This window comes from Simochromis diagramma, unplaced genomic scaffold, assembly GCF_900408965.1.
Source record: "Simochromis diagramma unplaced genomic scaffold, fSimDia1.1 OVJJ01000107.1, whole genome shotgun sequence".
NCBI classification, from domain to species: domain Eukaryota; kingdom Metazoa; phylum Chordata; class Actinopteri; order Cichliformes; family Cichlidae; genus Simochromis; species Simochromis diagramma.
Window position 1 is genome coordinate 5,351,229 of NW_024387209.1, and position 22,948 is coordinate 5,374,176.

General features: G+C 40.5%; 1 protein-coding gene across 15 annotated transcripts in view; it reads right to left on the reverse strand.

Annotated features, from left to right (window-relative positions):
* The window catches only part of inpp4ab (inositol polyphosphate-4-phosphatase type I Ab), a 76,654-nt gene that overhangs the window by 28,761 nt on the left and 24,945 nt on the right, over positions 1-22,948 (reverse strand). For all 15 annotated transcript variants that reach the window (XM_040051650.1, XM_040051659.1, XM_040051657.1 and 12 more), the window contains exons 2-10: positions 11,300-11,541; positions 10,481-10,525; positions 9,976-10,094; positions 9,197-9,313; positions 9,035-9,114; positions 5,757-5,868; positions 5,167-5,257; positions 2,377-2,524; positions 1-131 (exon numbers count right to left, since the gene is read on the reverse strand). In XM_040051650.1, coding sequence (XP_039907584.1) covers positions 1-131; positions 2,377-2,524; positions 5,167-5,257; positions 5,757-5,868; positions 9,035-9,114; positions 9,197-9,313; positions 9,976-10,094; positions 10,481-10,525; positions 11,300-11,408 — 952 coding nt within the window. In that variant the 5' untranslated portion in view covers positions 11,409-11,541. The remainder of the gene's footprint in view (positions 132-2,376; positions 2,525-5,166; positions 5,258-5,756; positions 5,869-9,034; positions 9,115-9,196; positions 9,314-9,975; positions 10,095-10,480; positions 10,526-11,299; positions 11,542-22,948) is intronic.

The window sequence follows — 22,948 nt, forward strand, 5'->3', positions numbered from 1 at the left end:
CTCTGTATTCACTGAGGTCAGACAGTGTCTCTTGGTAAGCGAGTATTATGTTCTGGTACTGAGAGACGATCTGCCGCCGCAGGTTCTCCCAGCAGGGGGACAACTCTCCCAACTCCTCCAACTCACAAACCCTGCAGACGGAATAGTTAGAAAGAGGAAAAAATGAATCATCAAGTACTGCGCTCGCTTCAATATGCATTTCAAATGACTTGCAATAAGAGCTGTGGCAATTATCCATAATCAGAAATAATTTCCATAATTTAAGGAATTTCTCTGATTTCAGCTTCTCGGACGGGATAATTTGCTGCTTGTTTTGGTTTAATGTAACATCCTTTCATTTATCCTCCCTCTCCTATACATCCAGGTTCAAGGTCATGGGTTTGGTCAGTCTAAGCAGAGAAACTCAGACCTCCCTTTTCCTGGCCGCCTCTTCCAGCTCATCTGGGGGAAAACTGAATTATTTCCAAGCCAACCGAGAGATGCAATCTCTCCACCAAGCCCTGCTCTGCCCTGGGGCCTCCTCCCCACAGGACATGCCGGAAACACCTCATCCAGGAGGTATCCATAAGGCATCCAAATCACATGCCAGAATCACCTCAGCTGCCTCCTTTTGACGTGAAGGAGCAGTGGCTCTAATCCAAATGTCTCCCCAATGACTGAACTCTTCATCCTATTACAAAGGCAGAGGCTGTCCACCCTTCAGAGAAGGGTTATTTTGTCACTTCTATCTGCAATCTCATTCTTTCTGTCACTATCCAAAGCTTGCGATCATAGTTGAGGGTGGGGAGGTGGATTGACCGATAAACCAAACGCTTTGCTTTTATGCTTAGCTCTCTCTTCACCAAAGCAGAGCCCCAATCCGTCAGTCAACCAAGACCTTAAGGTAACTAAACTCCTCCCCTTGAGGCAACAAGTCATCCTTGACCTGGAGTGAGCACTCTGCCCTTTCTTTGCTGAAGACCATGGCCTCTGACTTGAAGGTGCTCATTATCATTTCTGCAACTTAGATGCAAACCATCCCGGTGCAAGCTGAAGACCTCTACCCAATGAAGCCAACAGAACAGAATCATCTAGAAAAAGCAGAGATGATATTCTGAGGCCACCAAAATTGAGATCCTCCAACTATCTGGCTATGACTAGAAATTTTGTCCATAGAAACTAAGGACACAAAGTTTAATGAAGCAATAAAGTAAATTTCTTTGGGTTTTAAGGCTGCTGTAGAGAAAACAAAACATCTGAAGATGTCAAACTGGGTATTATGACGTTTAAGCTATAAAAAATTTAAAATTAAGATTCTTGTTCTTTATGTATTAAATATTTAACCCCTCAAAGGTTTGAAACAATTATTGAGCTCACAAGCTTGTCTACGGTTATGAAGATGAATCACGAGACCGCCGAGTTGGGACCATCTATGAAGTGGAACACTGGATAAACCATAATGGTGCAAAAGCATGCATTTTAGGTCTCTGCTAATTTTTGTTTTGTTATATTCATTTGGCCTCCATCACAAAGGCCTAGAAACCAGTTACAAGCCTATGAAAAACTGTATTCCCCAACCAGTTGGCAAGTGGTTGCTAGCTGTGTGCGACAAAAACCTCTTTGTGACTGCACTGATGACAACCCGATTTCTGTACTCAGCAGCAGTGTTTGCAGACAAGACACCCACTTGTCTGCAAACACTGTCCAACTACTGACCAGTAAGCCATATCGAAGTCAGTTTACACATCATTGGTCTCCTGTTGGTTATTACAGGAACTTAGTTTTGCCCTTTTTTTTTTTTTTTATTAGTCATGTCAATTCAGTTTCTTTGTAAGCACATTTTAAAAACAAGAGCTGACCAAAGTGGCGTACAGCTAAGAGGAAGAAAACAGAGCAGGAAAATACAGAAAAACTGAAGACGAACAGGTAAGAAAACAAAAGAAATGAGTCAAAGCTCAGGCTTTAAAGATGTCGAGTGTTGATGAGGTAGGTAGTGTCCAAAGTTGAGGGAAAATATATTTAACAACTTCATTGTTATATTTTGTGATCAAAATGACTTCACAGTGCAATGGTGGGAAAATCTGATTTCTGGTGATGGTTGAAGGAAATAGCAGTTGTGATGATGTCCACGTCTCATAGAATTTAAGCAGGCTGCTGCTAAAATTCTCCACCTGCATAAATATTGCAGTTGAAACATCTGATGTTGTATTTTACACAGTGTTAACCTGTTTTGAATCCATTTTGAGAAACTATGCATTCTTTAAAAGCACAAAGCAAGGAGCGAAAAAAGTTTTACCGACAGAGGTTCAGTTTATTCAGTATAAGAAATGAAGAATAAGTAAGAACAAGTAACATGTTCTTTATTGGTAAACTTTAGAAATGCATGTGTGGCTGTACCTGGCTGCATCCTCCTCCAGCAGCAGTTTGACAAACTGTCTGGGAATGTTTAGAGACAAGACGCTTTCGGCCATCTGCTCCAGCACTCGTAGGTGGTTCCCATCAGTGGTGGGGAAGCGGTACATCCTCGACATCGTGCCGCCAAACACTGAAGCAACACAAAATTCAGTTAGCTTGGATTAGATGAAGACAGATCTGACCAAAGTTTTTCTCAGTAAACAACGTTATTGCTTTCCGTTATTTTTGGACTGCCACTCAATCCCCGAGGTAAACAGACACCTCCCACTCACCGGGGACAATCAATACAACTCAACTGCATGTTGATGGAAAATGTGAGTTAGAGAAATGAAGGACGAGGACAGAGAAAAAATAAAAAACCAACAGGTGCAGGGTTGAAATTCAGAAGACATACTCCTCTCAGAATATATGACTATAAGGGTTGATGAAGCTCTGTAAAAGTGTCCAAATGAGTCACTTCTTTCCAGAGACGGAATTACTGCTCGGAGATTAGCTTGGTATAAAGATGTAGGTAAAAATGTTCACGTTCATATGTTGTAACTTGTTTTGAGCAGTCATGTATGCCACATGGTGATATGGGTCTTCAAAGTTTTGCCTTTTTGAAGTTTTTTTCCTGTGAATTATCAGAAAGCAGATCAAACATTCAGTGTACCAATGCTCGTTTCTGTTCCTCTACATCCTACACACTGAAATGGGGCTATTGAAACTAGGTTATATCCCATGATTTATACGCTTACAAGATCGCTCAATGAAACTTGAAGTATCACAGTCTTAGTGTACATTTGATTTGGTATCAGGAAAATGTAAGGCGAGTTAAAAACTGCCACTACTATGTCCTCAAGGGACTTTAACTCAGAAAATATTCAGTGTGTGCAGAATACATTTTGCCTGGCATCTTTAAAATTAAATTAAACTAAAACTATTAAATATTAATTTCAACGAGTTAGTCAGTTTGCTTCACACTTTCTCCTTTGGTTTTCCATGCACATAAACCTAATACCCTAAGGTCTCAGTGACACAGGGCTACAGACCAGTATCCAACCATTTTACAACCTCTGGTCAATAGGGGAAAATTTGTATTCCCCACCCAGGTACCAGGTGGTTTCTAGAGGCTGCTGGGCAGTTTTGGGACCAAAACTTTGCTTGGAAGATGCTGACTTGTCTTCTAAAATTTGTTAACTACTCTCATAGGGAAAGTGAAACTGTGAAAAGTACAACCCAAACTAAAAAATCAGATTCAAGATTATAATTATAACTAGAAATGAAAAAACATTTCTGTAAACTAAAAAAAAAAAAAAAAAAATTTAATATATAAAATATATTATTATTATTATATATATAATAAAATATAAAATTGAAGGAATTTTAAGAAACTTAATTATAGAGCGCATATCCTTAGTTTTTATCTTTGTCAGTTGTTTAATTGTTTTTTAATTGTAATAACTATGCTGATATTCCTAGGTCTTGCCTCTAACATATGCCCTGCATACAATATTAATAGAATAGAATTGCTCTTTATTGTCACTGTTACAAGAACAACGAAAGGCAGTTTGGCATCTCTCCATGAGTGTGAAAAGCACAATAGTGTAAGTATTTACACAATAACACAGACAAATTTACATTTACACAAGAAAGACATGTACAAGTTATAAATACACCTGCATACATACGGATACATACATATATGTATGTATATATATACACATATATGTATGCGTACATACACATACACACACACATATTTCCACATACACGCCTACATATATACATACACATACATGCAATCTGAGGAGCAGGTGCATTGTGAGGTACACACTCAGTGTGTGTGGGGGGGCTGTTGCTACTATAATAAATACGGTTATAAGAAATACAGTTTACAAAGGTAGGAATGTTGGTTGCATTATAGTATAAATAAAAATACAGTTTATAAATAAAGTGTAATGAGTGTTGGCAGTGCAGTTATCCTTCAAACAGGGTGGAGGTAGGGTATGTTTGACAGCCGGTGGGTAAAAACTTCTATTGAGTCTTTTTGTCTTTGACCTGATCAACCTGTTCAACCTTAATTAAATAGACTAAAACTACCAGTGAAACTAATAGAAACTACATTAAATCTAAACATTTTCAAACAACAGAAACTAAGCTGAAATAAGAAAACCCACTCTGGAAACTTAACTGAAACTAAACTGAACTGAAAATCAAAAGTTAAAATGAAATAAAAATAAAAAACAATTAGAAAATACCTACAAGTTGTGGTGTGTTGGCACAACACTGAAGGCAAATTTTTGCCATTTCTGGTTTGTGTGACAGTTTATCCGAGTTTCACTTTCACTCAAACAGTAAACAACGAGTGTTTCTAAACAAGCTTACATCTTGTTAACGGAGGTTTTATTGTGCACCACCATGTGACTGATGGCAGCTTCTAGCAACCACTCAACAACCAGCCAGGAATTAAACATTTTTCCTTCCCACCAGAGGTTGCCAGGGATCCACGGACTGATCTCTAAGCTTATGTGAAAGGGTTCTAATGAAGGCATTTAATGCAGGAAAATCTGTTTAACATTCATGTCTTTAAATGCTTACTCAGTTACCAGATTAAACAATTTCGATCCAAATGTTTAATTAAACTGATTAGAAATATATCAGCAAAGTACAGGACAATGTAGCCAAGTTATTTTAACTGATTTAAGAAGAAAGAAAAACAAAACTTCACCAAAACCTTACTAACACCACGCTACTTTGCACACACCGAGTCACAGAGCAAAGCTGTCCCACCTGAGCGCAGCAGGGTATCTTTGCACAACGAGGCGTACTTGATTCGGACTCCCATCGACTCCGTCAGGCTCTCGTCGACAGGCAGCACCGTCTGCAGGACAAGCACAAGCACCAACATTATACTACGTCAGCTCTGGCAGGCAGCATCCACCTTCCTTTATCTCTCCACTATCACCTACACCACACTCCCAGAGCTTCTACACAAACCCGAGATAAATGACTTTACTGCCACATGGCGATGTCTTTATTGTACCATGATCATTTAATATATATGCTTTACATGCAGTCACAGAAAACAGCAAGGCTCAGGAGCAAACATGCAGCATTTTACCAACATTTGCGAGACAATGAAGCGGAAACACTCAGAAATCTGTCTGAGATATTTAAGTATACAAGTCTAATCAAATTCTTTACAAGCAAACATCAAAACTTTTGATGCAAATGCAAAATTATATTAATTGATGTAACCTCAGAACATTTGTTGAGCTTGCAGATATAATAACTGACGCCAGTGTTGGCCAATCATGGAAAATATCTGCTCTGATCACAAGGAAGATAAATAAATCTGCCCGTGGCTGCCAGCCTCTTACCCGGCCGTTGATGCTTTCTGGCAGACGTCCCATCGACATCCTCTGATCTGTTCTTTCCTCCATCTGCCACGCCGCCACAGTGATGTTCCCTACCCGCTGGTTCTCTGCTGATCTGCCCATTTGAACATAAAACAGCATTAAAGCTGCTAATCATTCTTTTAGTATCATTTAATTCCTAAATAGCTTTTTTAAGTGCCAAAAAACCTTCTGCAAACTAGGTTAAAATTAAGAGATCCGCTTTTAATCTTCTATGTTCTTACCAATGGCTGTATAAAGATCTTCTACAGTCAGTGGCTCTTTCTTCTCTGAAAGAACATCTTTAGCAGCCTTAGCTAATACTTGCTTCCTGTTTCCTATTCATTTTAAATGCGGTGTTCCTCAAGTCTCCCTCCTCAGCCCACGTTTGTTCTGTGTGTTTTTTTTTTAAATATCCTTCTTCTCAGCCGGATGATTCATTTCCAGAGTGCCACCCACCACTGCCATTTCGATTATATTGAGTTACATGTCCTTCTGCTATCCAACATCCTCAGCAGATCTTCAGTGGCACACTAAAAACTAGAACCACAAATCTGTCACTATATCCTTTTTCCATTTCAAGTTTTGTCTTGCAAATTTAGCAGGAAACACACTTAAAGTAAAGGAAGGACGTCACACATCATTTCATTTGACTAACCACATTAGGCTTTGTGTCAAGATGGAAAAAAAATTGACGTAAATGACAAGCAGGCTTTTATATGTTGTAAATACATAAATGACAACACTTCTTACTTTTCAAAGTAAGAAGAAACATTTCATAAAAATGAAATGTTTCTTCTGTACAGTTAAAATTCAAGCATCTTTTATTTCTTGCTTACCGTTGTGGTCAGCAGTTTACACACAATCATCATGGGCATGAATGTCATGGTAATCTTTCTTTGGCTAGACTGCCTTGATGACATTAAATCATGGTTTGCATTAAATATTTTGAATATAAATGACCAAAAAATTGAGATTGTTCTATTTGGACCTTCTGACCCTCGCTTTTCTCTTAAGGTTGACCTTGGTCCTCTGGAAAAATCCAGAAATCCCTTTGCAAAGAATCTGGGAGTGTTCTTTGATAGCAGCTTTTCATTTGAGAAACAAATAAATTCTGTTGTAAAAGCCAACAAAAGAACATTTTGTCATTTGCTGACTTTGAGAAAGTGAGAGATGCATTTATTTCATCCAGGCTTGACTACTGTAATAGTCTTTATTTTGGTATCAGCCAGGCTCTGCTGTCTCATCTTCAGCTAGTTCAGAATGCTGCAGCCTGACTCTTGACAGGCACTCGTAAACATGACCATTTTTCCCCAGCCTTGGTTCATTTACACTGGCTTCCAGTATGTTGTAGAATTGATTTTAAGATTTTATTGCTTGTTTTTAAATCTCTAAATGGATTAGCTCTGGCATACCTCTCTGATCTGTTAACTAAAAATACTCCAAATAGAACTCTTAGGTCAGCTGCTAGTTGCTTCTAGTTTGTCCCTAGAAGCAGTCTAAAAAACAGAGAAGACCGGGCCTTTGCGATTGCTGCGCCCAAACCTTGAATTAGTCTGCCTGTTGAAATTAGGATCTCTCCAACACTAGACATTTTTAAAACCTGTTTGAAAATGGCGTATGGCGCTGGCAAGGCTGGCAGCCTTAACCCAATTTCCATCGGGATGAATAAAATATTATCGATCAATCAATCAAAACACATTTTTACACTCTAGCTTTTAATTGTGACTGAGTTTTGTTTTGTTCTTTGTGTGTGTTTGATCTACTTTTTACTTTTTTATTATGTACAGCACTTTGGTCAGCCTGTGTTGTTTTTAAATCTGCTTATAAATAAATTGCTTGATTGATTGATAATCTTGTCTTTTTAATGATTTCTTTTAACTGTTCTTTTCCAGGGTGGAATCATTGTGCAGCATGCATCTTTAACAACTTTAAAACACTGGGTGCACATGTTTGTTAACTTCTTGTTAGCGATCATGATTGTGTCCAACTGGTAGCTTTTCTTTGCAGCATAAAAAGGATTGTTTGATAGAACTCATTGGACTGACCAATACTCAAAACTAAGGGAAAGTCTAAGGAACTCAGTGAAGATCCAAGAAGGAGAACTGTATATTTAAACAAGTTGGGAAGGTCTTTTGGAGTCTTTTCTAAACAACTGCAGATTCCAAGGTCATCGGTTCAAAAAACTGTACTTAAGTACAAGTTATTCAGATTTGCTGAGGTCTAGAAGAAGATCCAAACTGTTACCCTCAAATAAGAGGAAATTGGTAGGGATGCCCAGGAACAAATCAGGAACCATCAAGACTCGAGCCTGTCATGAACTGGAAACTGCTGGAAGACCAAAATCTCTGTCCACAGTGACACCTGTTTTACATCATCATGGACTGAAAGGGTGCTGACCAAGAGAAAAGCCCCTTCTTGAAGATCTACACCTTCAAACTTGACTAAAATTTGCAGCTGCCCACATCAACAAGCTAGATGCCTTCTAGAAAAAAGGTTTTATGGTCAAACCAAACAAAGATTGAGCTATTTGTCCACAATGACAAGAGGTATGTTTTCAAACCTGTACCAGCTCTCAAGCAGGGTGGTGCTAGCATCATGCTCTGGGGCTGTTTTGCTGTCAGTGGTACTGGTGATGCAAAAGGTGGATGGAATAATGAAGGAGGAGGACTACCTCCAAAATCTTTAACTTGACCTCAAATCAACAGCTAGACCATTGAAACTTTGACATAATTGGGTGTTCCAATAGGATAATGATCCCAAACACACATTAAAACTAGTTTTGAATGGATAAAGCAGGTTCACATTGAACTTCTGGAATGGCCTTCCCAAAACCCCGACCTAAACCCTGTTGAAAAGATTTGTGGACTGAGCTTAAAAGCCAAGATTGTGCCAAGAAACCAAACACTTTAACTCTCCCAATTCTGCCAAGAATAGCAGTCAAATATAAGCCAGGATTAAACCAGAAGCTCACTGATGGCTGTGAAGTGTCTGGTTGAGGTGCAACATGCTAAGAGACCTTGAACCAAATATTAGTGGGGGTGTAATTATGATATTGGAATATGCAGTTGTTTAGAAATGGCTTCAAGAAATCTTTCACTCGCAGTCAGTTTATATCTTCAAAGTGAAAGTGGTGCATCAAGACGGCAATAAAACAGCAATAAGATGGAGTGAGTTTTGCTTAAAGAACTGGGGTGAATTTAAAGAATCTTGAATACAGCAGTAAAAAAGCAGAAGTGTTTGTGTGTTTAAGTGTGTGTTACCGCAGTTCGAGCTGTAATTTGTGGCTCTTCTCTTGCAGTATCTCCTTCACAGGGAAAAGTGCAGAGCCCAACATGTACATCTGGACAGACAGACAGTTCACACGCTGAGCTGCTTCTTTGCTCAAATTATTAAAATAAAATTATCAGTGCTGCTGGTCGTACCGTGCCCTGCGAGCGATCCTTCACATCATACGCAGCCAGTTTGACCTGCGTCAGCTGGTTGATGTTGGAGTCCTGGAAGAAGGCAATGCTGCTGAGGAAGCTGGGGTTACTGGTGCCCTGTGGAGAGACACAGGTTACACAAAATAGTTCAGCAGTTCATGTTTTGTTTTATTGTTATTATCATATCACATTTTCAAGGAAAAGTAACACAATAGCAGCTTCAATTTGTGTTGACATTTAAGTTAAAAGTTCAAACCATGTGCAAAACAGGCATTTTGGAAGAAGAAAGTCATTGTAACACATACAGATACGCCTAAAAATACACTGGTTTCACACTGTATCATTTTAACTTTGCCAAATATGCATAAAACTACATATTTATGAGTGTTTACCCAACAAAATTCTTATTTTTGATGACTCACTCTGCACTTGAGGGGGCGTGTAAATAAATGCATTCAATACAAAGTGATGTGACCTCTTTTGTTGCCAAACACGAATGTGACCTCTGAAAGAGCAATTTCAGAGGTCACATTCGTGTTTGGCAACAAAACTTTTCTAAAAGTGTGTTTTTGCAGTTTTATTATTCATTTCTCCCTCGTCCTTCACATCCAGACTGAATGACGTAGATAAGGAAGGTGTGGGTGGTGGCAAACAGGTCACTATGCCGTAGTTAAGTCACACCTACAAGCTGAAATCAACGTTATGGAAGATAGAGCTGCTTAAACATTAGTCCAACTGTAACTTTAAGTCTGTTTCTGTATCTGTGTGACGAGTCTGACCTCTATGACTTCAGTCTGGGCGTGTTTGGTCCAGAAGGCCTGCGGCGGTGTCGTGCAGCTCACTGCTACAAAGGTGTTGGGTTTTCGGTCCAGAGAAGGAGTCACCAGGTCTGTGCATGCTGGGTGAGAAAACACAAGCAAATCAAGCCAAGAGGCAAGCAGGAAGACTCTCTGAAGGCGCTTGTGGTTGCACAGGCAGTCTTGCAGCTGCGAGGTTGGAGAGTTTGTTTCAAAATGTTTGGATTGATTACACATACTCATTAACTCACAACCAGCTGACCATATACTCATATATTCTCACTGTCTGATATATTTCTGCTGCTGAGCTGCTGTTTTATGGAGATTTTCTGAATATATTTTGCTACCATAAGAGCAGAGTCTGCTCTTATGGTAGTCACTGTCACTTGCTGTGAGTAGATCATGAACTGAGGCACTAACGACCACTAAATTTAAATACGGGTTATAAATGTCACGGACAGCCATCATAAATGCTCATATTACTCACCCACACTGAATTCCAGCACAGGTTCATCTGGGTCCTGACTATTTCCTGCAAAGTAACACAAACGTCATCAGAACGGAAACGTCAGAGAAACAGCATTTGAAGCTTTTGTACATGATAAATTATGCTGCAGTACTAAAAAACAAAGTCGACCAGCAGTTCATTTATTAAAATCATCTCCAGCTGCAACATTGAAGCTACTTTACGTCAATTTTGATTATGTTTAGATGAAAATGAAACTAGCACCTTTGTAATGTCTTTTTAAATTAAAGGTAAACACAGCTCAGACTTTCAAAAGGCTTTTATTTTGAAATACACAGAATGACCTGACGTGGAATGACAGCCTGAGGTATTATACTTCCCCTTAGATTAATAGCATGTCTGTAAAAAGGATGTTTTCCTGTAATCCCTTTCATGGCTATATGAGCCATGTTTACCTTTGTAGGAAAGGGTTTTATTTTGATCAGATCAAATGAGACTGCCTTGATATTAAATGAGTGACAGTCTGACGTGTTATACTATCAATGTAAAGGGAAATACGTCTGTGAAAACAGGACGTTTCCCTGTAATCTGTTTGTAAATTAAAGGTAAAAAACTCATACAGGACATTTCAAAGGCTTTTATTTTGAAATACAAAATCTGACCATTTTGATAATGCGTGAATATCTCAGGGATGCTTTATCAGTGTGAGTTGGACTTATTGACCTTTTTCTAAACCTAACCTCCTTAAATGTGACCAAACTATATTTGACACTATTTTGCTAAAATGCACAAAACACTAAAAAGTTTCTGACTCTAGCTCAGTTTCCACGATATTCTTACCTGCGAGCGCCAAGCTGATCATCTCGTTGGACAGCTCCAGCGTGTTGGCTCGGTACACCGACCACGGCCTCTGCGTCCTCGAGCCGCTGCGCTCCCTGCCCCCCGCCATGCCTGTCTGGGAGGAGCAAGTGACGGCAGGAGGCCTAAACACACACCGTCACGCGTGCAGTCGCACACTCCCATGTGATGTGACCCTCCACCTGCACAGATCCACGGCGGCGCCAAGGAAACGCTTCACCTCTCTACAAAGGACAAGAACGGAGAGAAGAGGAGAGATGAGGGATGTTTACCAACCAGAATTTACAGCAATTTTATATCTTTTAAAAATGACTTTTGTCCTTAAGGCATCAATGATCAGTTGGAGTTCCAAAACCCAGAACAACATACACCTATGTCCCCATCCTCTGAGGGCTGTGCCATGAAGTCAGATTAGCAGATTTGTAGGTATGTTGAGCTTGAAGTCTTCAGCTTTGATCGCCATAGTAACTTATGCTGAACACATAACTTGGTCCAGAGCAATCAATCAAGTTAATTTCACTTTGATCTCCTGACTAAAGTTATCTCCACATCTTGTTTACCAGGCTGTGAGACAGTCAGCTTCAATGTTTCAAAGTATCCAGTTTAAAGTTTCACAGATCTGACGTGCAGCCAGTAATTAATTAAAGTTAAAATGTTTATGTTACCGATCTGTGCACCAAATCTAATGATTAATGATTTTCTGGGGTATTAATGTTGTCCTATTTACAATCAAATTTGCATTTCACTTTTTTATTTTTTGTATTTATATTTTTTATGTTCTTTATACATTTTTTCACCTTTTATCATTACATGCTAACGTGTCCGATCAGGGTAGGGGGCGCTCACAGGGATTCTTTGTGTAAAAGAAGAGTGAAATACCCCTTTTTATGTAAACATACACCAGGCCTAGAGAGCTCGGCTTAACAGAGGAAGCTGACAACCACCGTTGTGATACTGGTCATCTTGTACTAGGGTAGAGCAAAGAAAGCTTGCTGTTGTTGACCTTTTTGAATCGTGGTATACCCCTCAGATCACAGTCGATCACAATCATGTTGATCCTTTAACATAAAGTTAATTCTAAGAAGCAAATTAGAGAAAACATCAACTAACTGCTATATTTATCTATATTCTTTTCAAGCATTTAACAGCAACATCTGTTGTGGCATTTATTTATTTATTTATTTTAATTTTGGCAGTTTTGGTCCTCTATAAATACATAAATAAACTGCACTGCTGTTTTAGACTGTTTATGCTTTATTCTCTGTTTAATACGCTTGACTTGTTTAGTCTGGTTAGACTTATATAGTCCATTTACAGGGAGTGCAGAATTATTAGGCAAATGAGTATTTTGTCCACATCATCCTCTTCATGCATGTTATCTTACTCCAAGCTGTATAGGCTCGAAAGCCTACTACCAATTAAGCATATTAGGTGATGTGCATCTCTGTAATGAGAAGGGGTGTGGTCTAATGACATCAACACCCTATATCAGGTGTGCATAATTATTAGGCAACGTCCTTTCCTTTGGCAAAATGGGTCAAAAGAAGGACTTGACAGGCTCAGAAAAGTCAAAAATAGTGAGATATCTTGCAGAGGGATGCAGCAGTCTCAAAATTGCAAAGCTTCTGAAGCGTGATCATCGAACAATCAAGCGTTTCATTCAAAATAGTCAACAGGGTCGCAAGAAGCGTGTTGAAAAACCAAGGCGCAAAATAACTGCCCATGAACTGAGAAAAGTCAAGCGTGCAGCTGCCAAGATGCCACTTGCCACCAGTTTGGCCATATTTCAGAGCTGCAACATCACTGGAGTGCCCAAAAGCACAAGGTGTGCACTAACTCAGAGACATGGCCAAGGTAAGAAAGGCTGAAAGACGACCACCACTGAACAAGACACACAAGCTGAAACGTCAAGACTGGGCCAAGAAATATCTCAAGACTGATTTTTCTAAGGTTTCATGGACTGATGAAATGAGAGTGAGTCTTGATGGGCCAGATGGATGGGCCCGTGGCTGGATTGGTAAAGGGCAGAGAGCTCCAGTCCCACTCAGACGCCAGCAAGGTGGAGGTGGAGTACTGGTTTGGGCTGGTATCATCAAAGATGAGCTTGTGGGGCCTTTTCGGGTTGAGGATGGAGTCAAGCTCAACTCCCAGTCCTACTGCCAGTTTCTGGAAGACACCTTCTTCAAGCAGTGGTACAGGAAGAAGTCTGCATCCTTCAAGAAAAACATGATTTTCATGCAGGACAATGCTCCATCACACGCGTCCAAGTACTCCACAGCGTGGCTGGCAAGAAAGGGTATAAAAGAAGAAAAACTAATGACATGGCCACCTTGTTCACCTGATCTGAACCCCATTGAGAACCTGTGGTCCATCATCAAATGTGAGATTTACAAGGAGGGAAAACAGTACACCTCTCTGAACAGTGTCTGGGAGGCTGTGGTTGCTGCTGCACGCAATGTTGATGGTGAACAGATCAAAACACTGACAGAATCCATGGATGGCAGGATTTTGAGTGTCCTTGCAAAGAAAGGTGGCTATATTGGTCGCTGATTTGTTTTTGTTTTGTTTTTGAATGTCAGAAATGTATATTTGTGAATGTGGAGATGTTATATTGGTTTCACTGGTAAAAATAAATAATTGAAATGGGTATATATTTGTTTTTTGCTAAAGTTGCCTAATAATTATGCACAGTAATAGTCACCTGCACACACAGATATCCCCCTAAAATAGCTAAAACTGAAAACAAACTAAAAACTACTTCCAAAAACATTCAGCTTTGATATTAATGAGTTTTTTGGGTTCATTGAGAACATGGTTGTTGTTCAATAATAAAATTATTCCTCAAAAATACAACTTGCCTAATAATTCTGCACTCCCTGTAATCTATTGTGATAACAAGTTTGTTTGCACAAACAGAGGAGTCAGAGAATTCGTGGTTTATGGACACTAGCTGGACATCATCAGGACGACGTCTTTCAAGAGAAACAAAATCTAAAAACTGCATGCGGTGTAGTTTCGACATAAATTCCAACAAATACAATAATGAAAGTGTTTGAAGAACAGAAATGAGGAACGAGTCACAGAAAGTAAAACTTATAGGACAAACTGAAAATATCGGATGTGACTTTTGGGGTTGAGAACTCGAGCCTTTATTCACAATGGCCGCCGACGCAGCCTGCAGCATAAGTTCTTCTAAGGCTCAGCTCGTCTTCCTCCAGCTTATTTAATATTCTGCTTGTGTGCTCATGTTCTGCTTCAACCGTCCACCCTTTTTGTTGCTGGAAGAATCTGATTTCACTAACAGGGATCGATCAATACGGCATCATCTCAGCATCTGAGAAACATGCAGCAACTTTCTGTGGCTCTCACTTTCACATCAGAGTCACAACATAACACAGCAATACATTCAATAATTTAATCATATGCAAATCTCTCCATGCAAATACAAAACAGCCAGCCAGAGCGGAGATGGCCCCTTGCAGCGTGCTCAGGGTAAAGAAGGTCAAAAGCATCACATTAATTTTCATGAGGACACAAACAGAAAATCTTGTTTTTACAAATATGAATCAGCTGCAGGTTCAGTGTCTGCGCGAGTAGCAGAATTTAAATGAGCGAGCATCCTCTTTTCCCACCGTGGGCCTTCATTACTGCTTCATTCACTGAGACACACACACCCAAAATGTATCTGCTATTCATTTAACCCAACCACCACAGAAGTGCACATGTGCTACAAGGTTGAGCTGTGCCCCCTTTTAAAGCTGATGTGTCAAACATAAGGCCCAGGGCCTGACGTGAGGACTGAAGTGAAGACTGAAGTAGGCCGTAAGGACTCCAATCCAGTCCACTGGACAGCTTTGAAAAAATGTGAAGAAGAGCATAGATTTTGGATTTTTAACTGTGTTTTTATTAATTTTGCAGCTTTTCCTAATTGTAGACCTCCTGCACATAGATTTTATTACCAAAGTAATTAACCCATAAACAATGAAATGACAGAAAAGTTTGTTTTTTCACAGTCTAATATAGAAATCAGCTTTTTCTGTTTTGTTTTGTTGGGCTCAGCATCTTGTCTCATATTAAGATATATCAGGGACCACATGAGTTGTTAAACTTATTTACACGGCCCACAAATATTTAAAGTGGTCTGTATGTGGCCCACAAAAATAAAATAAAAGCTTATTACACACTCAGAAACACTTGATCATCAGTGTGACACAAAGTCAGTTAAACTGTAGGGATCTAAGTCTGTCCAGCTAGCAAGCAGAAACCACTGTGAGTCCATTTAAGCTGCTTTGGTGCAAATCCAAGTGAAAACAGGTGCACTGGAGTGGCAACAACAAGACAGCCCAATAAGGTAATGGTTCAGGAGGTGGTGCTTCTCTTTATCCCTGATTTTCCTCCAGTTTAGCCTTGTGTTAGTTTGTGTCCTTGTACCTGCTGGTAGCATGAGACTGTACCTGCAGCCCGTTCAAGGCGGCACAGACAGTCCAGCTCCTGCAGGATGGAACATCTCAGCATATGCTCAGCGGTGTGGAGGAGATATCAGAAGACAGGCCATTAAACCAGGAGAGCTGGACATTAACCCAGCAGCAGGGACCAGTATATCAGCTGGAGGAGGACCAGAGAACAACAACACGACCTCCAGTGGACCACTCATGTTGATTCTAACTAGAAGTTGCAGGTTTTTCCTGACAAAAACAAGTCAATAACTAAAGCTGTGATGAAATTTACACTTTAACCAACAAATGCATAACAAGATGAAAATATTCTGGAGATGAGTTCCAATCAGAGCTAACGAAGTTGCGTAGAACAGCGTTATTTTTGTTTTACGTGAAAACATATTTATGTTACATTTATGAAATGAATATGGCCCTTTCAGGGTTTTTTCTTTTTTCCTTTTTCACTTTCGGTTTTTAAATTCAGTTGAGTTTCAGGTAGCTTTCCGAGCTTTTTAAAAAAAAAAATTATTACAGCATTTTTGGAATAATGTCAGGAAAGCTTAAGGAAAATCAGGACACGTATAACAATATAACAAGAACATTTGAAAGCACTTGGCTCTCATCTTGTAGACATCTCATCAGACAGTTTGTGATAACAAATTTAACCAAAATATACAAATACCAAAACTATGTATATTTATTTTATTTTACCCAAGTTCCCAAAGTTTTTTCAAAGGTCTAGTAGTAGTTTTTATTTTATTCAACTACACTGTTTTAGTTGAATTTAACGACAGTAACCTTGGTGTAGACTAGGACTGGGCGATATATTGAGTTCTTTTAAAAATATCGATATATTTTTATACGAGATATAAGATGTGACCGGCTTAAAACCTGTGCGCTGCTTGTGCTGTTGTTGTTTTTGGTGTTGATGTGAACAGCTGGCAGCAGGAGGGCTGCAGCCGTTGAATGTAGGCTACTGTTACAGCAACCGGGTGATCACTGTAAGGGTGGACAGCGCGCGGCTCGGGGTGAGCCAGAGGCTGGCTCACCAGCGGGACCTGCCAAGCTGGAGATGGAGGTCGAGGTGCGCGAGGTGTGCGGGGGTCCTGCCTGAGGGAGGCATGCTGTCCGCTTCGGCCGTCTGCCCAGCTGCCTCTGAGCCCCGGCTCACTTCGACTCCTGCTCTGCCGCCTCTGCTTGCCATATGGATGGCCATCAGGCCAGCTCCCGGGCTTCCGCCAGAGGCGCGGGCGACCGCCAGAGTGGACACTTCCCCGTCGCTGGGCCGGGGCATGGGGCGCCGATGGTCCGGGCCGATTCCTTCGCCTGCTCGCGGGGTGGGGTGAAGCGGGCGATGCATGTGGCAGGGCGTGTTCTGCGATGACGCTGCAGGTTTGGTGGTGTTGATGTGTACGGCTGCCAGCGGGAGAGCTGCAGCCGTTGACTGTACTGTTACAGCAACCGTGTGATTATTGTAAGAATAAATGATGCTGCGAAGCATGAAAATGCCATCGGGTCTGCCGTGGTGGCGATCTTTTTTTTTTTTTTTGTTAATCTTAAGTGCTCGCAAACCTGTAAACAAATTAAAACAAATACTGTTGATAAACTATAATACACAAATTACAATTAAAATTCTCAACAACAAAAACAATTGGTAAAAATATAATTAATATGTAAACAACTTAATAGTGTCTAAGTCATGTGAGGTGTCAGCGCAACACCGAAAGAGGTGGGGGGGGGAGCAAAGTTTGCCTGTTCTCCGCTGTCACAGGAGCGGCGAGTCCAGCGACCTGGCTGTTTCGTTTTTGCCGAAAGCACAGCATGGCAAACAAGCACAACTCAAAGTAAAGAATCGATCTAACCAGGCTAGTATCGATCCGATACCAACTTGGGATCGATACTATCGATATTTGGATCGATCCGCCCACCACTACCTCCTTCCCCATCGCTTCACCTGCAGGCAGCGACAAAATGGACACGGCAAATCTCCGTTAACGAGTTACTGCGCATCGCCCAGTGGTGGGGCGTCAACGTGTTAACGAGATAACAACGCTAACGAGCTAACCACGCTAACGAGCTAACCACGCTAACAACATGCACGGCCTGAAATCCTGTTATTTTCGCAAAAGTTGACAGCACGCCTTATGTATGAATTCTGGTTGTGCTTGATGACCGCGAACCGATTTTATGTGGTACACGGCGCTCAGCAATCTGTCAATAAATGTTTTAGTACGACTTTGGTAAGCTACGGAGCTGCAGCGCTTGATGGATTGTCGGAGCATTACGGCTACCGAGGAGCCTCGCGTAGTAATGCGTACTGTGCTTCAAGGTAATATTACCGTATTGTGTGTGTATAAGGACCATAAATGGTACCTGTTAAGAGACATGGTTATGAAGAGGATTTCAAACTCCAGGCTGTCAGTCACGAACTTGGGAACAGAGCAGCTGTGAAATCTGTCTTTGTTATTATGCTCAGCATCTTTTAGTTTACATTTTGACTGCACAATTGTGAGCTCTTTGTTATGCACAAAAACAACATAGTTTTCTTTTATTTATGGAGCATTATTATTTAATAAATGCTGATAATTTATTTTTGAGTAGTTTTCTTCATGTACATCTACGCTGTATGTTAATAAAAGTGCCTGTGTGACATCTGGGACACAGCTTTGACTAAGAACTCTCTTTTTGTTCTTACGTTATGGCTTTAAAAAAATATCGAGATATACATCTTCTATCGCCATCCAGCTAAAAAATATTGAGATATGAATTTTGGGTCATATCGCCCAGCCCTAGTGTAGACTCGAGGGTACTTGTATGATACAAGTATGTATGTAAGCCATGAACATCACTCCTGTCCAGTGCCACTGAATCAGGGGTGTTTACTGCTGACACAACGCAGGAGCAGCCTAGGTGAATACAGCACATCCGCTGGTTAAATAACATATCAACCTTTTATTAGCACTATTTATGTCTTTCATAAAAACTGTCTTTATGAAGGGTTTATGAAAGACAGCCCGCCGTGTCCCGCCGTGTCCCAGAGACCAAAACATCCGACTGCTTCCAGGAAGACTGGCCGTCAGCTCAGGACCAGGACTGTTTGGAAGCAAATCATTCAAATCACACAGCAACATTAAGGACTAACCTCAAGCGGTGCATGGTGGACTAGACCAACATCAATATCCATAGTTTTTAAGGTTTCCACTTTTGTTTATGTCTAAAGTTGTTGCAGTGCTGCTTTTGTTTGTTTTTAAAAAAAACCTCAGTCAGATCATCTGTAGATTTCAACGTGCTACTTACAAATTTTTCAGAGGTGAAAGAATGTGGACCATTTTTAACGGTGTTAATGGTGTTTGTCTGCTTTAGGGGACTGAAGAACAAACTGAAAAGGCCACTCAAAAGGTTTTGAAGGTAAAGAAGTTGAAAATTCTGCAAATACCTCAACCTAGCATGAACTTCACGTGCTGAAGACACAAACTAACAACTGGAAACCCAGTTCTTTAGTAACATCCATTAACATTTAATTTCTGACTGTTAAACTGGAAAAGAAAAATTATTTTTTGCTCTGCCCCTCAAATGAAAAGCTTAAATCTACACTTCTTGCACCTCCAACACTCCACATGGTGTCACAGTCCAAACACGTCCCAGGCTATGTTGTCTCATATATGCAGTGTTGGGGAGTAACGGAATACATGTACCGCCATTACAAAATATGAGTAACTGTATTCCGTTACAGGTACCGTTTAAAAAGGTGGTATTTTGTTGAAATAAATGGATTACACGGCGGTACTTTCCTGTTTCATATTGTGGCGGGTCAGGACTGTTTGGGTTTTGTTTGACAGCTGTGATGTTCTGTTGCTCCAGGCAGCAGCGTTGCGGTTGCCATGGTTACAGGGTGACGCTTTGCGTGTTTCCTGGGTGAGAGAGCGCCTTTTTGTTGTTGTTGTTGTGCTAAGCTAATAGGCAGAATGCTACAGGTATAGCTCTAAAGAATGTAGCATCATGGGCAGTGTAGTCCATGCTGCAGGGAGAATGGACTGCCATACACGTTATGTGTCTGTGAGCGCGAGGAGGGAGAAAAAGGAAAAGTACGAGTTGTCATCGAGCAAAAACGGGAGCTGGAAGCATGTAAATATAATAATAACCACTGCAGCCAAGAAGAGTGCCTGACGAGCCCAGTTGTAAGTAAGCTATTAAAACTCGACTGTACGCTTTGTTCGTGTTTTCCTCCGAAACAATAAGTTCCGTTGGAGCAGCCTTTCAACGCCTCTCGCTGTCTCTCGCAAGCAGAGTTGACCCAGACAACAAAGTAAAGCTAGTTTTCGGCTACGAGCCTGACACAAAACCCGTATTAGTCAGAGGTCCCTTTACTACGGTTCGGAGCAGCGGGCCTTCAGTAATAGTAATAAATCACACAGTAATAGTACATTCATGTAGTTGTAAAATGCATGATAATATGTTAAGTAATCCAAAGTATTCAGAATACGTTACTCTCATTGAGTAACGTAACGGAATACCTTACAGAATACATTTTAGGGCATGTATTCTGTAATCTGTAATGGAATACATTTTAAAAGTAACCTTCCCAACACTGCATATATGGATATGTTGATAGTGTGAAAGAGTGAAGAGCGTATCTGTGTGTGTGTGTGTGTGTGTGTGTGTGTGTGTGTGTGTGTGTGTGTGTGTGTGTGTGTGTGAGAGAGAGAGTTTGAACATGCTCTGTCAGCCTCCTGAGCCCCAGCACATCTGCATAAACAGTGGAAAATACATAATAGCACAGTTTGTGTCTGTGTGTGAGCTCTCGCTGCTTCACCAGAGCATTTTATGTGATGTTTTAATGCCTGATGAACGTTCCCCATATCCCCATCTATTTTTTTCCCTCTGTTCTCCTGCTTATTTTTGTTATCCTTATACATGTCATCTTGAGCGTCTCACCAACATCTTGTCTGTCCATCGTTCTTCACCCCTGTACTTTTTTGTTTGCTCCACTCCTCTTTTGGGATTGTCCCCCTAAAGGTTTCAGTCTGTGTACCAGCAAATGTCCCACTCTTTCTCCTGCTTTTCTTCTCTTTGTACCATTTTTGTAAAGAGCAATTAGCCTATTTACAGCAAAGCTGTCCACACGAGGGACTGTACCCAGCTCAGATGGAGGAGCACCGCGGTCTAAATTAACAATACACACAAGGAGATCTCTGCAGTATTTGGGTTGAGTTGTGCTCCATTTCCTACAGAAAAAAAAAAAAATCAAAATAATGTGTGGATAATCACACCTGTTTCTACAAAACAGCCAAACTGTTTTCCTGACACTATGTGCTACACAAAAGCCCACTCACATTTAAACACACACTGTATATAAAAGATGGACTTAGCCACTGGGACATCACCCATTAGTTTTGGTCTAAGTGGTTAGAGAATTAGCAGTTTTACAGGTTAGTTGTTTGAAGCCAGAAATTAGCATATTTGGACGAGAGCATGGAGCACTAAGCTAACGATAGGAAGCTTAGACCTCAGTCATATAAGCTGGAGACCAGTTAGAGACCCCTTGGCAAACTTAGGTGGAGAGATAAAAACGGTTGTTCTGTGACCAGTTGGTGAGTGGTTGCTGAAGGGAACTACACCAAAAAACCCATTTTCATTAGTTTAGTTGCTAGCAGATTGCCCCAGTCATCCGGCATGGATATAAGCACTTGCTAACTACAAGCCAAGAGTTCGTAAAACTAGCAAAAAACAAACAAACAAAAAAACCCAAAAACTTTTAGTTATGAACCTGGCTGACTTAAAACATGTAAATCTGACAGTGCAGCAGGCAGATTTCGCTGGAAGTGTCTCTTAAAATAAGTAATGCGGTCTGACTGTCACTGAAAGGAATAAAAGACTCGAGTATTACAGCTGAGCCCAGTTATTACAGAGTAATCAAGAGATGGTATGTTCTTGCATTGAGCTAAAAATAACTTAAAGTGGCTCATTAAGAAAAGTGTTAATGTATTTATCTTTGGAAAATATTAAAAAAAAATAACATATAGGAGTGCACAAAATCTGTTCCTTCAATTTCAGATGTTGAAAACTGGAACCATAAAACCGGCATTTTAACCAAAGAGGTCCAGAATGTGAGCTTAATTGTGGGTCTGGGTTAATAGTCGCTGGCCTACTTCCTGATGTATATGGTCCACCACTAACAGTGTTCCATTTCGGGCCTCTCAGATAGAGGTGCCCTACATCTGTCACTGCAAACAAGTAGAGCACTACCTGAAGGAAAATCTACCCTATTTGCATTTGCATTCAAATGTAGTTTTGCACTGGACTGTGAGCAGGATGCTGCGGGTCCAAATTTTCCTAACTACACCATGAGGTGGCTGACTACTCAATGAAATATTAACCAATAGGACACTGTAGCTGCAAAACTGATCATTAAAACATTAAAACCACTGACAGGCTAAATGAACAACACTGATCATCTTTTTCTCCTGGAAAACTTCGGTCCTGGCATTCAGGTGGATGCTATTTTGACACATACAAAATAAGCAAACCTCCCCCAGCTGGACAATTTGTCCTGCAAACCCACAAAACTCCTCCTCATGTTATTACACAGCATTTAACACTTACATTTGCAGAACTACACAAAGGAGAACAGCAAGTCACATTAATAAAACCATTTGGCCTTAAATATCCCCTCCCTATCATGTAACTTCTGCCTGGTAATGAATACATGTATAATTGGAGAGGAGTCAGTAAATGAATGCACAGCATGCATGTCAGGTTCAGACAGATTTAATACAGCTCTGTTTCAATGAGGTACAAAATTTAAGACCTGTGAAGACAAACTCATTTACGGTGGAGGTATTGTGCTTTTAGCTATTTTCTGTCACCTTATTTCCTTTCAGTGTTGTTAAGCACGGTCAAAGTGACCGTGCTTTTGATCTGTGAGGTCAAGATAACGTAAAAGTAATCACTCTGAGCCAAAAGAGGCTTCCAAAAACTCTAAATGCTCAGTTTCAGGCATTTTTTCTACTCTTGGCTCTGTATGATGTCAGAAAGAGTGCCCATGCGAGGGGCAACCTATCAGAATAAAGCTGCCTTAAAGGAGGGAGGAGCTAGAACAGTCTGAAGTAAGGGGGGTTCACAGAGGTCTGGTAGAGTTAGGGAGGGATTATTTTAAACTATAAACCATGCAAAGCTCCTCTAGTAGAGTCCAAGA